The sequence below is a fragment of the Lucilia cuprina genome, chromosome 6, assembly GCF_022045245.1.
Source record: "Lucilia cuprina isolate Lc7/37 chromosome 6, ASM2204524v1, whole genome shotgun sequence".
Lineage (NCBI taxonomy): Eukaryota > Metazoa > Arthropoda > Insecta > Diptera > Calliphoridae > Lucilia > Lucilia cuprina.
The window spans coordinates 31,384,197-31,397,052 of record NC_060954.1 but is presented as its reverse complement, the minus strand read 5'-3'; the positions used below and the strand labels follow the sequence as shown (position 1 = coordinate 31,397,052).

The window sequence follows — 12,856 nt, the reverse complement described above, 5'->3', positions numbered from 1 at the left end:
ATTTTATATTTTATATTTTATATTTTATATTTTATATTTCATATTTATTTATATTTTTATTTCATTTAATATCTTCTATTAATAATAACACATGCTGAAAATGCACATTTTCTAAGATATTCGACTATTTTCGACTTTTATTAACAAAGTCGACTTTTCGACTTTTTTCATATACAATAGTCGAGTTATCGACTTTGTTGGAACAAAATAGTCGACTTCGACTTTTTTCCACAAAAAGTGGATTATTCGAAAGTCGATTAATAGAACCAAGGCGAATTCAGATAAGGGGGTGGCAGTTCTGCAACAACAACATTTACCATGTATTTTGTTTTTGCTTTTGGTTTTTGTAAATGACATTTAATAAATTAAGCCATAACGTAGAAGTCAGTTGCCGCCAGCCGAAAAAATACATCATATGAGTTTCTTAATATTAAGTGCTCCGGAAGAGATTTTTTTTAATTAATCACGATATCTACACAATTTTAATACAAAATATAAAACAATATTGTGTAATATGTTAACATTTAATAGAAAAAATATTTTTCTTAAATAACATATTTGTATACATACTAATTATGCCATTATTTAAATAAAATGATTATTACGAGATGCTTGGTATTTTCAGATTTTTTACATAAAAAAATTTAAAATATTAACGACGTTTTTTTCTGTTTAACGGACATATTTAAATATAAAAATGTAAACAATAACAAACTTTGACAGATAGGAAAACCAGGCGAATTAAGAAAAAAATTATCAGCTGATTGATTAACACCACCTTATATGAATTAGTCTTTGCATCAACATTTTACATATATTTTGTTTTTGCATTTGGTTTACGTAGATGTCAAAAACCATAAGTACGGCGAATCCATTGGCTGAAAATTTTTTGTAAAATATTTATTTTATATTAAAAAATAAAGATAAAGCTTTATGTGAGGAAATTATATTCTGAATTGAATAATGTTAGTTTCAAACGAAAAATTATATTCCGGTAGGTTAATTTGCAAAATTTAAGTGAGTGCCTGAAGTTAAGTAAAACTTATTTTTTTGTGAAAAATAAACGTAAAAAAGTACATATACATGAAAATATATTGCGAATGAATAAATATTTGTTGCGAATGGATATTTCTACTCCGGCGGAGTAATTTTCAATATTTGGCCGTAATGTAGCAGCCGCCGGACGGGTAAATACTTCATATGAGTTTTGTTAAATAAAGCGATCTATAAAGATACCTTTTTTAGTTAATCTCTTTATCTACATAGTGTATATATAAATCAATATTGTTTTATTTGTTAACATTTCATAGATTTCAAAATTAAGCCATAACGTAGAAGTGAAGTCAGCTGCCGCCAGCCGGGTAAATACTTCATATGCGTTTCTTAATATTAAGTGTTCCGGAAGAGATTTTTTTAGTTAGTCAGGTTATCTACAAAATTTGAATATAAGTTTTTCTCCGTTTAACGGACATTTTTAAATATAAAAATGTTAACAATAACTATCTTTGACCGCTACGTAAACCAGCCGAATTAAGAAAAATATTATCAGCTGATTGAATAACATTACCTTATATGAATTCGCCTTGGGCGGTGGGGTATTTTAATAAAATTTGCTATGAAAAGTTCACTCAAGGCGAATTCATATAAGGTGGTGTTAATCAATCAGCTGATAATTTTTTTCTCAATTCGCCTGGTTTTCCTAGCTGTCAAAGTTTGTTATTGTTTACATTTTTATATTTAAAAACGTCCCTTAAACAGAGAAAAACTTCGTTAATATTTTTAATTATTTATGTAAAAAATCTGAAAATACCAAGCATCTCGTAAACAAATATCATTTTATTTTAACAATTTCATAATTGGTATGTATACAAATATGTTATTTAAGAAAAAAAATTTTTCTATTAAATGTTAACATATTACACAATATTGTTTTATATTAAAATTGTGTAGATAACGTGATTAACTAAACAAAATCTCTTTCGGAACACTTAATATTAAGAAACGCATATGATGAATTTTCCCTGCTGGTGGCAGCTGACTTCTACGTTATGGCTTAATTTTGAAATCTATTAAATGTTAACAAATTAAACAATATTGTTTTATATATACACTATGTAGATGAAGAGATTAACTCAAAAAGCCTGTTCCGGAACGCCTTCTATAACAAAACCCGTCCGGCCCGATTGTTGCCAAATATTGAAAATTACTCCGCTGGTGTAGAATTATCCATTCGCAACAAATATTCATTCATTCGTAATATAATATTTTCATGAATATGTACTTTTTTATGTTTATTTTTTACAAAAAATTAAGTTTTACTTAACTGAAGGCACTTACTTCAATATTGCAAATTAAGCTGCCGGAATAGAGTTTTTCGTTTAAAACAAACAATATTCAATTCAGAATATATTTTCCTCACAAATTTTATATTTTTATTTTTTAATATAATATAAACATTTTACAAAAATTTTCCATCAAATGAATTCGCCGTACTTATGGTTTTTGACATTTACGAAAACTAAAAGCAAAAACAAAATACATGGGAAATGTTGTTGTTGCAGAACTGCCACCACCTTATCTGAATTCGCCTTGAGTTCACTGGACTCTAGAAAATTTACAACATATAGTAGTACATATAGGCGAAACTGAAGCGGTTTTCAAAAAAAGTTTTTATTCTCTTGACACAGACGAGCTCTGAGAGAATGAAAGAAACTTGTGAGAACTAAAGTCACTCACTAAACTTCAAATTTTCTTCGCAAAATTGCGAGGATATTAGCACTTATTAGTTTTTCTTATCACTTAAACTTAATGTTTATTATTTTTTGGAACACTTTTCATTAATTTAAAACCCCGAAAATAATTTATATTTTGCAAACGAAAAAAAAAATATTTTTTATTCTTTGACATTTCATTTTAATTAAAATTGAAAAAAGAAAAGTTGTACATTTTCTCATCGAAAATTAAAAAAGTATTTTACATACTTTTTTTATTTTGCATTAGTACAGAAAAAATTACGAAAAGACGTGTTTATAATATGTTTTAAGATAAAATATCTTTTCCAAAAAATAATTAACTAATATTTTCATTCACTAGCATATAAAATTCCATTATTAACACAAAAAAAAAATAACTCCAAAAAAATACATTTTTTATTTGCTACCTTTTGAGCAACTGCGTTTATTTGTGTGCTTCTACTAATACATTCTCATCAGTTAGGTCTTCGACAGGGGACTTAGGTCCTTGACAATTACTTTCGCCTATATACTACTATATGATTTACAATTTTAAAAAATTTATGTGAAAAGTTTGTTTAAAACTTGGTAACACTGTCTGATTATTGTGAATGCATTTACAGTCTGTATATTTTTAAAATGACGACAGTACTTGTTGTGGATCAAACATCTACAACAACCACAGGCAATATTCTTATTATACGTCTATAAAGATATCAAATATTGACTGTTGTATTTGTTACTTTTACAAAGGAAAAAATAATCACCTATGCTTATGTCGTTGCTGCATTAATACACTCAGTAAATGTCAAATTTTATTATTCCTTCAGTAAAACAATAAATGAATGTTATTCAAGAGTTAGACGATTAAATATATTTCACATTTATTAAAGAACATGTTAAAAAATCTCCTAAAAATAAATGTGGTGAGGCCGCTTAACCGCCAACGAGAACAAATTACACATTTCGGTACTCGATTGAAAGCAACAAATGAGTTTTCAGGTGACCTGAGAAGCTCGCAAACAAATCAGGTGCCGGCGAAGATACATTCAAATCCATTTGCACGTGAAATGTCGAATAATAATGATAGTGTACTGAATGATGTTGGATCTATTAATCCTAATATTGAACTTACTGAAGATGAAAAGAAAAAACGGTTAAAGGTTTTACAACTAGAGGTTGACATCGCAAATCAGGAAGGACGGCGTGTTCCGTCTTTAGAATTCTTAAAGGACCATCACTGGGAGCACGTTTTAACATTATCATCTAAATCTGCTCGTATGAAGTATTATAGTTTCCTGTGGCAAGTTGAAATGAAAAAAGAATCTAAACAACGCAAAAAAGAAGAGAGAGCGGTGGCATCACAAGAACGAATGGAGAAAGTACGTCAGGAGAGAGCAGAAAATCCTCACATTGTTTATGGCTTAGGCCACGTTTCAATGTTTTTAAGAGTTTACGATTCGACAATTAATAATTGGATGAATCACAGGTATATCATCAATACAATTACCATCATAGACTTTTCATCTTCCTTTTTTTCAGACTTATAAGGGCTATGCAGTTTTCTCCAAAAATCGTATTAGACTGCTCATATGATGACCATATGACAAAAAGAGAAGCAGAAAACGCTGCAAAACAATTAATGCTTTGTTTTGCTGAGAATCGAGCCCACGATGATCCTTTCGACCTGCACTATTGTAATGTTAATCTGGACACACCTTGTATGAAAAGTTTACAACGATATATACCAACAATGTTAAATCCAGAATTTCCAATAAATATTCACCAGAAATGTTTTACAGAAATATTCCCCAAAGAGAGTTTGGTCTATTTGACTCCTCATTGCCGCACGGATCTAGTTGAATATAATCATGATGATGTTTATATTGTAGGCGCTATGGTTGATACTGTATGTTATATTTTCGAATAACTTGAATCATTTAATATTTTTTTTTTTCATTTATTTACTATCAAACTTGCAGGTTAACAATGAGCCATTGTCTCTGGCAAAGGCCAAGAGACTGGGTTTACGAATGGCACGTTTACCTCTTGATCATTACTTGCAGTGGGGTGCTGGTTCAGGGAAATCTCTTACCCTAAATCAAATGGTTAATATTATGTTGGATCTTAAACATACTAGAGATTGGATGGCAGCACTGCGACACGTTCCGCGTCGAAAAGTAATCGACTTGAAAAAAGATGCAGAGAATTTTAGAAACAAATTAAATAAACATGCAAACCGTGTGAACGTTCGTATTGATCGATTATTGCGGAATGAAGACGACAGTATAGAATATAACCACAAAAATAAAATACGTTCCCATAAGAATGACTTACAGTTTAATTTATCGACATGGGGCTCTAAAAAGAAAGAAAGGCAATGATCATGCTACACTAGTATTTTTATTATGTATAAAACATTTGTTGAATATTTGCGTAAATGTGTATTTAAGTTTTACTGTATACTTGCTATTTAAATGCTTAATCGAAATGAAAATAAAATGTTACTAAACAGATTAACAATACGACAGATTTAGAAATAAATATCTTTGATCATTCAAAACCGTTTGAGACATGGTTTTTCATCTTACTTAAAACACCTTAAGCGAAGTGTGTTTGTATATTTGAAGTTATAGACTACTAAACGACTAAAACAATTTTCTCTGAATATTCACAGTTTATTCCAGTATGTCTGGAAGATGTTATACTTTTTTATTTTAAAATTTCAAGTGGGTACTGAGACACTTTAGTGTTAATATTATTATTTATTACAAAAAGTAGACGGACTAGCAGTAAGGGCGTCTCACCTCCCATATTAATTAAATATAAAAATTCGTTTATTAGGGAAACTAATAGAACTAAATTATTAAAATTTTGCACGAACTTTGACATTAATGTGAACATTTAAAGAATATTGGGCGGACTTTCAGTGTAAATACAAAATTTCGTCTGGGAAACTATTAGATTATTCAAGTTTTCATAGTGTGGGGGTTTTTTTATAGCTTTTACTGGGTATAGCGATAGCTAAATGAAATTGGGACATAGCTTCTCCTAAACATAATTAGTAAGGAATAAAAAATCAACGAAAATATATTGTGTGTTAAGCGAGATATTGAAGGTTAAAGATTACAAAAAATAGTTCTTCGTCGGACGCATTTTAATCTTATTATAATTTCTATAGAGAAAATTATTTCCATTTTGGTTGAAGAATATTTTTGCGTATCATTAGTTGTTTTGCAATGACATTTTCAAATCTTAGTCGATTTAATCTACGAAGTCATATCTAATGTTATGCGAAAATATTCCTCAACAAAAATCGTGTGCGACGCATAATAAGCCAGATATTCTCTAAAAACAAATTTGTATAACCTTTGACCTCCAATATCTCGCTTAGTGTACACAATATTTTCGTTGACTTTTAAACCCTTACTTATAATGTTTAGGAGAAGTTATGTGCCAATTTTCATTTAGCTATCTAAAATTCCGTAACAAAACCCTTATTTTCCTAATACTACTAGACAAAAATTGTTGCATTTAAAAATAATTGTAAAGCGTTTTTAAATTTTATAAAAACAGGGTATATTTTCAATTTGTTTTTTAAGTAAATTCATTTATTGAGATAAATTGAAAGTACGTTTGAATTTTAAAAATGAATTCTTCATATTTAAAGCTTTGTAATTAATAACATCATGAAAATGGTTTCGTTTGGCGAAATCAAAAAGTTTCTCTTCGAAGTCATTTATAACCTCCTTTCGTGATGTCGATAATAATTTTGTCTCCATTATTAAAAGAGATTGTGCACTTAAAACATTAACAAAGCTATCTTGAAGAAATGTAAAATAGTTGTGCCCTACAAAGGCTATGTCGAAAAACGTTGACCATTGACCGTTTACGTTTTTTTGTAGTGCTAAAATATCATCTGACGATAAAAAATGTATCTTAACTCGATCAATATTTATCCAAGGTTTATCATAATCCTTTATAATTTTTGTATCAGCCTCGTTATGTATCAAGCGATTAGCCATTTTAAGTCGTATTGAGCCATATTTACGCGACTGAGTAACATCATGATTGTATATTGTCTGCGTTGCTAACTCATGAAATAACTCGAGCAGGTTTCGTTCGGTAATGTCCGTTGATCGATAGTCATTTTCTCCATGTATGGATTTATTCATTCGTTCATCATTTGTGCTTAAACCAAATGCTACAAAAGGCCCGGTTTGAATATCGCCAATATAACCACGATGAATAAATTGATTACCATTGCGAATTAACCCAGCCGATAATGTTTTGTTCGATTTACTGTATTCATATTCCGGAAATGTGAAAGCAATTCCAGTTTCTCGCCAATAACGGTATTCCTATGAAGAAAACAGGGATGTTGATTAGAGAAATAACTAAAACGTATTTATTACCTGTGAACATATTTGATTTCCTTTTCGTTCCTTTAAAACCATATTAAGATCCCAGTCAAATTGTCCTTCTCTGTAGTCATATCGCTCTCCCATTAGTTTTTTTAGTCGACCATTCCAGTATTCTTCGATTTTAAAAATATGGTGTTGTTTTGATAGCCAAAAACTGAAAGACGTTTCTAAACCATCACGTTCCCGATATTTCATATGATCAATATTAAACATTGGTATCATTTTATGTAAATAAACTTCATCGGTTACTGCGTTGAGCAAGGACCTGGTCTTAACCTCTAGGTAATGACAAGATGAAGCGCGCATTAACGCATTTCCGTATATGTCCATAAATAAATGCACTTTTGTTCGAAGATTTAAAATTTCAGGGCTTTCTAATGCTATACCTATTAAGACCATATTTCGAGCTACTACCTCGATGCAGCCATCTATAATGTAGAAATTTAAAGTTGTCGACACTTCTTGCAGCTTGTGGGTGTATATTTTAGCCATTGTCTTAATTACATGTCGTGGATCATTTGCCCCAAAAAGCAGTATGTTTATCTCTTCTTTAAGGGGAATACTATTTCCATGTTGACATTCCGAGGACTTTTCTTTATCTTCTTGACTGTCGCTTTCATCCTTATATTTGAAAATATTTAGATATTCGCTAAATAAATCGAGTGCTTCACTTAAACCCCAAAACATTTTGCTTTTATTATTCTTTGTTAGCAAATAAACAAATTAAGAAAACTTAAAAATTTGTACGTTGCTATGTTTTATTTACTCCTAAATATGGGGTTGTTAAGAATATACATTGTAAATATATTTATGTATACATATACAATATAACTTCCAATGTATGGAAACCAAAATCGTGTTTTTGTTACGCCTAACATTTGTCGGGATAAGAATTCTGTCGCGATACGGGCGCTTTAAAAGAATATAACTACAGCAGCTAAAGTTACTTATTTTGTCATGATCGGAGCAATAAGAGTTTTAATGTAACTTATCGCTTTAATATGATAGCATTGTAAGTTATTGATTGATAGGAGCTTTACTAGTGGAGGTCAACATGTTATTGAAATATGTAATCCTAGTGGCTAGCCTTTGATTAGATATGTGGAATTCACACGTAAATATCTGTACATCTCCTAAATTTTAAATTAATCAGTTTTACGGTTTAGGTGAAAATTAACTGAAAACTAAAACTTCGACCTTATTGTAAAAGAATCGCAATGTGCACAGAATAGGAATTTCAGAAATATATATTGACACAAAAATTGTTTAAAAACTTTTAAGGTTATTGCAAATTCCCCAGGCCATTAACGTGTCTCACAGCACATGAATTGTGTCAAAAAATGTACTTGTTTTTAAGATATATGCTAAATAACATTTTTTTCTATAAATATATTAATAGCTACTCGAATAATAGTTTTTGTCCGTATATGATAACGCGAACTTGTTGTCAGCTATGATCAAAAATGTTTGATTTTTTCAACGGCCGTTTCAAATCTCCAATTTCAGTTTTTTTTAACTTAAAAATTTTTAGATCTCATGGGAATTTATGGACAATAGATAAGTTAAACACCAAAGTTCAAAAATTAAAAAAACCCTATCTATTTGAATAATGATCTATATAATTAGGGAAATAACGGAAATAAAACAAAAAAATCATTATTAAGCATAAGTTTAAACCTTTTTGACTGTGGAGTTATCTTGAGCTGAACATTTTTAAAAGAAACATTATGTTTTTGAAACAGATAAATTATGTTATCCTTTTTTATGGTCGATTTTCAACCCAATATGAGTAAAAAACAAACTTTATAGTGTCATAAAGGGTTAATTTATAAGACTTTATACCTAACAGTGTACACTAAACAGGTATATGCAATCGAACAGCTGATAATTTTTTTGTTTTCTTATTTGCATACCTTCTCTGTCAAAATATGTTTTTGTTTATTTGAAACAAAATAAAATTTTAATAATAAAAAAATTTAAAATGTTTAGTTTGTAAAAAAATAATATTGTTTGCACAAAAAATACATTTCAATCATCTTCCGCATTGCGCCCTTTCTGAGGTCCGCTGTCTTTAGCCAAACTTCATCCGTTTAGAATAGAACTTTAATGGCACAAATCAGGTCATTCCAGATATCAACTATACCCCGTATTGCGCACGTTGAGAAGGCTGTTGTCTTTAGCCACACTTTGGTAGCCACAACACAACTTTATTGGCACAAATCAGGCCAATTCAGATATCAACAATCTTTAGTATTGCGCCCGCTTTCGCCCACTTTCGTTTGCCAAACTTTTGTAGCTAAAGATACAAATTTCGTGGCACAAATCAGGTTATTCCAAAATCTTGCTTTTGTCAGGTCCTCTGCCAATTCCTCTGTAACATTTACCAATAGCATGCGCCTTAATATAAGTATATAAACATGCATATCCCTTAAAATTCCATTTAAAATCACTGCATGTTTTTGGAAATAAAATTAAGAATTTTTTTAAAAGACAAACATCAAAAAATATTTTAATTTATTTTGACATTGAGCTCATACAATTACAAAAACAAAATACATGTTGTTTTTGTATTGTTGTAGTGATGCATATACCTGTTTAGTGTACCCTGATACCTAATACATAATTTTTCGCATGATAAAAATAAAGAAGGTAGTGTCAATCAAAAATTTTTTTATCAAATAAGGATTTTTGAAGTTTAGTTTTTTGTGAGCATGATATAAAGCGTTGCCACATTCTTAAAAATGATTTTGATTTTCGAGAAATTTTTTACAAAAAATGTGTAATTTAAAATTTACAATTTAAATAATAATGTACTATTACGTTATTTTGGACTATTTGGACTAGCAGTTTAGAAATTTCAGATTTATTTCCAAAAAAAATTCGATTGTGATCGGAGATATGTATATACATACCTTAAAACTCAATGTTTGCAGATCAATTAGTATTTTAAAGTTACTTTGTGGTCATTGGCACAGTATTTTTATCCAATCTTACACGTTTTGCATTAACTGAAATATTATTTTAAGGCAATGGTCGGAGCATACCATTGGCTCTTTTGGCAAAGCTTCTTCGGAAATTTTACATATATCTAGCCATTGTTGTCGTTTGTTGGGTAATGTAGGGACTTTAAAAATATGTTTGCTTAAAAAATAGTTGGTATTTTAGCAGTTGGGGACTCATTCAAATGTATGGGAAAATTTTAAATTAATATGGTATTACTATTTTTTTGAAAACGTCAAAATCCTTAAGCATGTCAGATATAGAATTTTAAAAAATATAAAGAGAATGACACTACCTTCTTTATTTTTACCATGATTTTTCGTATTATTTCTTTTATTCCTCTAATTGTATGGAGCATTATTTTAATGGATAGTGTTTTAACGTACATTAATATGTACATATTCTCTAAAATTTTACAAAAAACGCTATTTCCCGAAATTTGCAGAGTTTAAATCGCAGGTGCAGTTAAACTGTAAGAATTGTTGATCTAATTTTTTCACCATTTTATTAACTTTTAAAATTAGTTTAAGAAAGTTTTAAAAAAACTAAAATTGGAGATTTGAAACGCCGTTGAAAAAAATCAAACTTTTTTGACTATAGCTGACAACAAGTTCGCGTTATTATATACGGACAAAAACTATTATTTGAGTAAATATTAATATATATAAAGTAAGAAAATTTTTTTATAATACATCTCAAAAATAAGTACATTATTGTCACATTTCGAATTTATGTGCTGTAAGACACGTTAATAGCCTAGGGATTTGCAATAACTTTAAAAGTTTTCAAACAATTTTTGTGTTTTATATCATTCTGAAATGTCCATTCTGTGCACATTATTACTAAATGGCCAAATTTGAGCAAAAACAAAAAAACTAATTTTTTGTATGACATAGTTTTACAAGCCAAAGAACAATTCCAGAGGGGGACGGCCTGTCGGATAAAATTTTCTTTCCTTAATACAAGCTTTGAGCACTCTAATGAACATTGATAGATAGATAGATAGATAGATAGATAGATAGATAGATAGATAGATAGATAGATAGATAGATAGATAGATAGATAGATAGATAGATAGGTAGATAGATAGATAGATAGATAGATAGATAGATAGATAGATAGATAGATAGATAGATAGATAGATAGATAGATAGATAGATAGATAGATAGATAGATATATAGATAGATAGATAGATAGATAGATAGATAGATGGATATAATAGATAGATAGATAGATAGATAGATAGATAGATAGATAGATAGATAGATAGATAGATAGATAGATAGATAGATAGATAGATAGATAGATAGATAGATAGATAGATAGATGGATATATTAGAAAGATAGATAGATAGATAGATAGATAGATAGATAGATTTAAAAAAAATTAATTATGTTCCTTCTTTAGTAAAGTTTTGTACAGGTGAAATTGTTAAGGCAGCTAACACTGAACACTAAGAAGTGAAACGCTGTCATTTTTTTACAACACAACGTTACGCTCTTTTCACAGACGAGTTCTGTGTAACTCCAACACATATGTAAGAAACTTACTCTCTCTCCAAACTTCAAAACTTTGTCGCGAAAATTCGTGGCCTATAGAACTTGAAAATATTTTTTATCACTTAACATTATATTTTAATATTTTTTTGCACACTTTAAATATATTTAATAGCCCGAAAAGATTTAATTTTTTACAAACGAAAAAAAATATTTTTTATATTTTTGACATATAATTTTTGTTGTTGAAATTAAAACGAAAAAAGAACAATGTTGTAAATTTTCGTATGGTACAAGAAAAAAATATTTCAACTAACTTAATTATTATTTCAATATTGCAGATTAAAAAGCAAAGATACGTTCATATATAATGTTTATAGATAAATTATGTTGCAAAACATTTAAAGAAATCTTCTAAAATATAAATTCAAATGAAATATTTTTTTTTTTAAATTTTTAAATCCGATTTTTTGCTACTATGTTGGCTTGAGAATTCTACTAATACATTCTTAGAGTTAGGTACCGACTGACAGTAGACTTAGGTACTTTTTGACAGCGTTTCACTTCTTATTTATTCTTTGGCAGCTAATTTTAATTTGTTTATATAAAAAGTGTTTGGGTTGTGTCAAAATTAATTAATTTAATTTTATTAAAAAAATTACATTTGTGTTTATTGTACACCATGTGAGGGCTCTATATTTTATAGTTCCAAAAATGTATATTTAGGTGCACTACTGCTATTGCTGGTCCCACTTTTGTTTTTATTATTTAGATTGATATTGTTGTTTTTTAAATTAAATTTAAAGATTCTAGTCTCCTAGATAATCCACTTTGTATGTGAGATGACACCATAGATAGAAATATTAGTATACCCAACAGAAGTATTCCTACAATCATGATTCTAGCTATTTTAATTTGCCAGATATATAAATTTAGGTATAATCACGGTGTGGGAAGTTCCACGCCTACTATATTTGAAAAGCGTTTTTTGCATAGAAATAAATATATGGGTAATGCAAAATTTGAGGACTCTTACTATGCTATATTCTCAGATATTCTATTTATTACCCACATTACTTTAGTGGGGATGATGTATAAGGTTTGTGCTGATGTTTGTAGCATACAAAAATATTCATCCTATACCCACCTTAAAATATACCAATAGGCTTAGAATCATTTTCTGAGTCTATTAAGCTATGTCC

At 29.1% G+C, this 12,856-nt stretch overlaps 2 protein-coding genes across 2 annotated transcripts; one reads left to right on the top strand and one right to left on the bottom strand.

Annotated features, from left to right (window-relative positions):
• The first annotated feature begins 3,420 nt into the window (after positions 1-3,420).
• LOC111675345 (mitochondrial ribonuclease P protein 1 homolog) lies at positions 3,421-5,300 on the top strand. Its single transcript, XM_023436090.2, has 3 exons — positions 3,421-4,221; positions 4,275-4,641; positions 4,715-5,300. The coding sequence occupies exons 1-3, from the start codon at positions 3,629-3,631 to the stop codon at positions 5,114-5,116; spliced, it is 1,362 nt and encodes a 453-aa protein (XP_023291858.2). The 5' UTR covers positions 3,421-3,628; the 3' UTR covers positions 5,117-5,300.
• A 994-nt stretch (positions 5,301-6,294) lies between these two features.
• On the bottom strand, positions 6,295-8,341 carry LOC111675342 (dynein axonemal assembly factor 3 homolog). Its single transcript, XM_023436087.2, has 2 exons — positions 7,148-8,341; positions 6,295-7,093 (listed from the first exon to the last, which is right to left on the bottom strand). Exons 1-2 carry the CDS (start codon positions 7,841-7,843, stop codon positions 6,344-6,346), a joined length of 1,446 nt encoding a protein of 481 aa, XP_023291855.2. The 5' UTR covers positions 7,844-8,341; the 3' UTR covers positions 6,295-6,343.
• Positions 8,342-12,856: the final 4,515 nt, after the last annotated feature.

Bases quoted from the DNA above. Each gene is read 5' to 3' on its own strand.
- LOC111675342 (XM_023436087.2), bottom strand. From the start codon at position 7,843: ATGTTTTGGGGTTTAAGTGAAGCACTCGATTTATTTAGCGAATATCTA. The intron at 7,094-7,147 runs GTAATAAATACG...TTTTCTTCATAG, and splicing joins GAAATCAAATATGTTCACAG to GAATACCGTTATTGGCGAGA.
- LOC111675345 (XM_023436090.2), top strand. From the start codon at position 3,629: ATGTTAAAAAATCTCCTAAAAATAAATGTGGTGAGGCCGCTTAACCGC. The intron at 4,222-4,274 runs GTATATCATCAA...CCTTTTTTTCAG, and splicing joins AATAATTGGATGAATCACAG to ACTTATAAGGGCTATGCAGT. The intron at 4,642-4,714 runs GTATGTTATATT...TCAAACTTGCAG, and splicing joins TAGGCGCTATGGTTGATACT to GTTAACAATGAGCCATTGTC.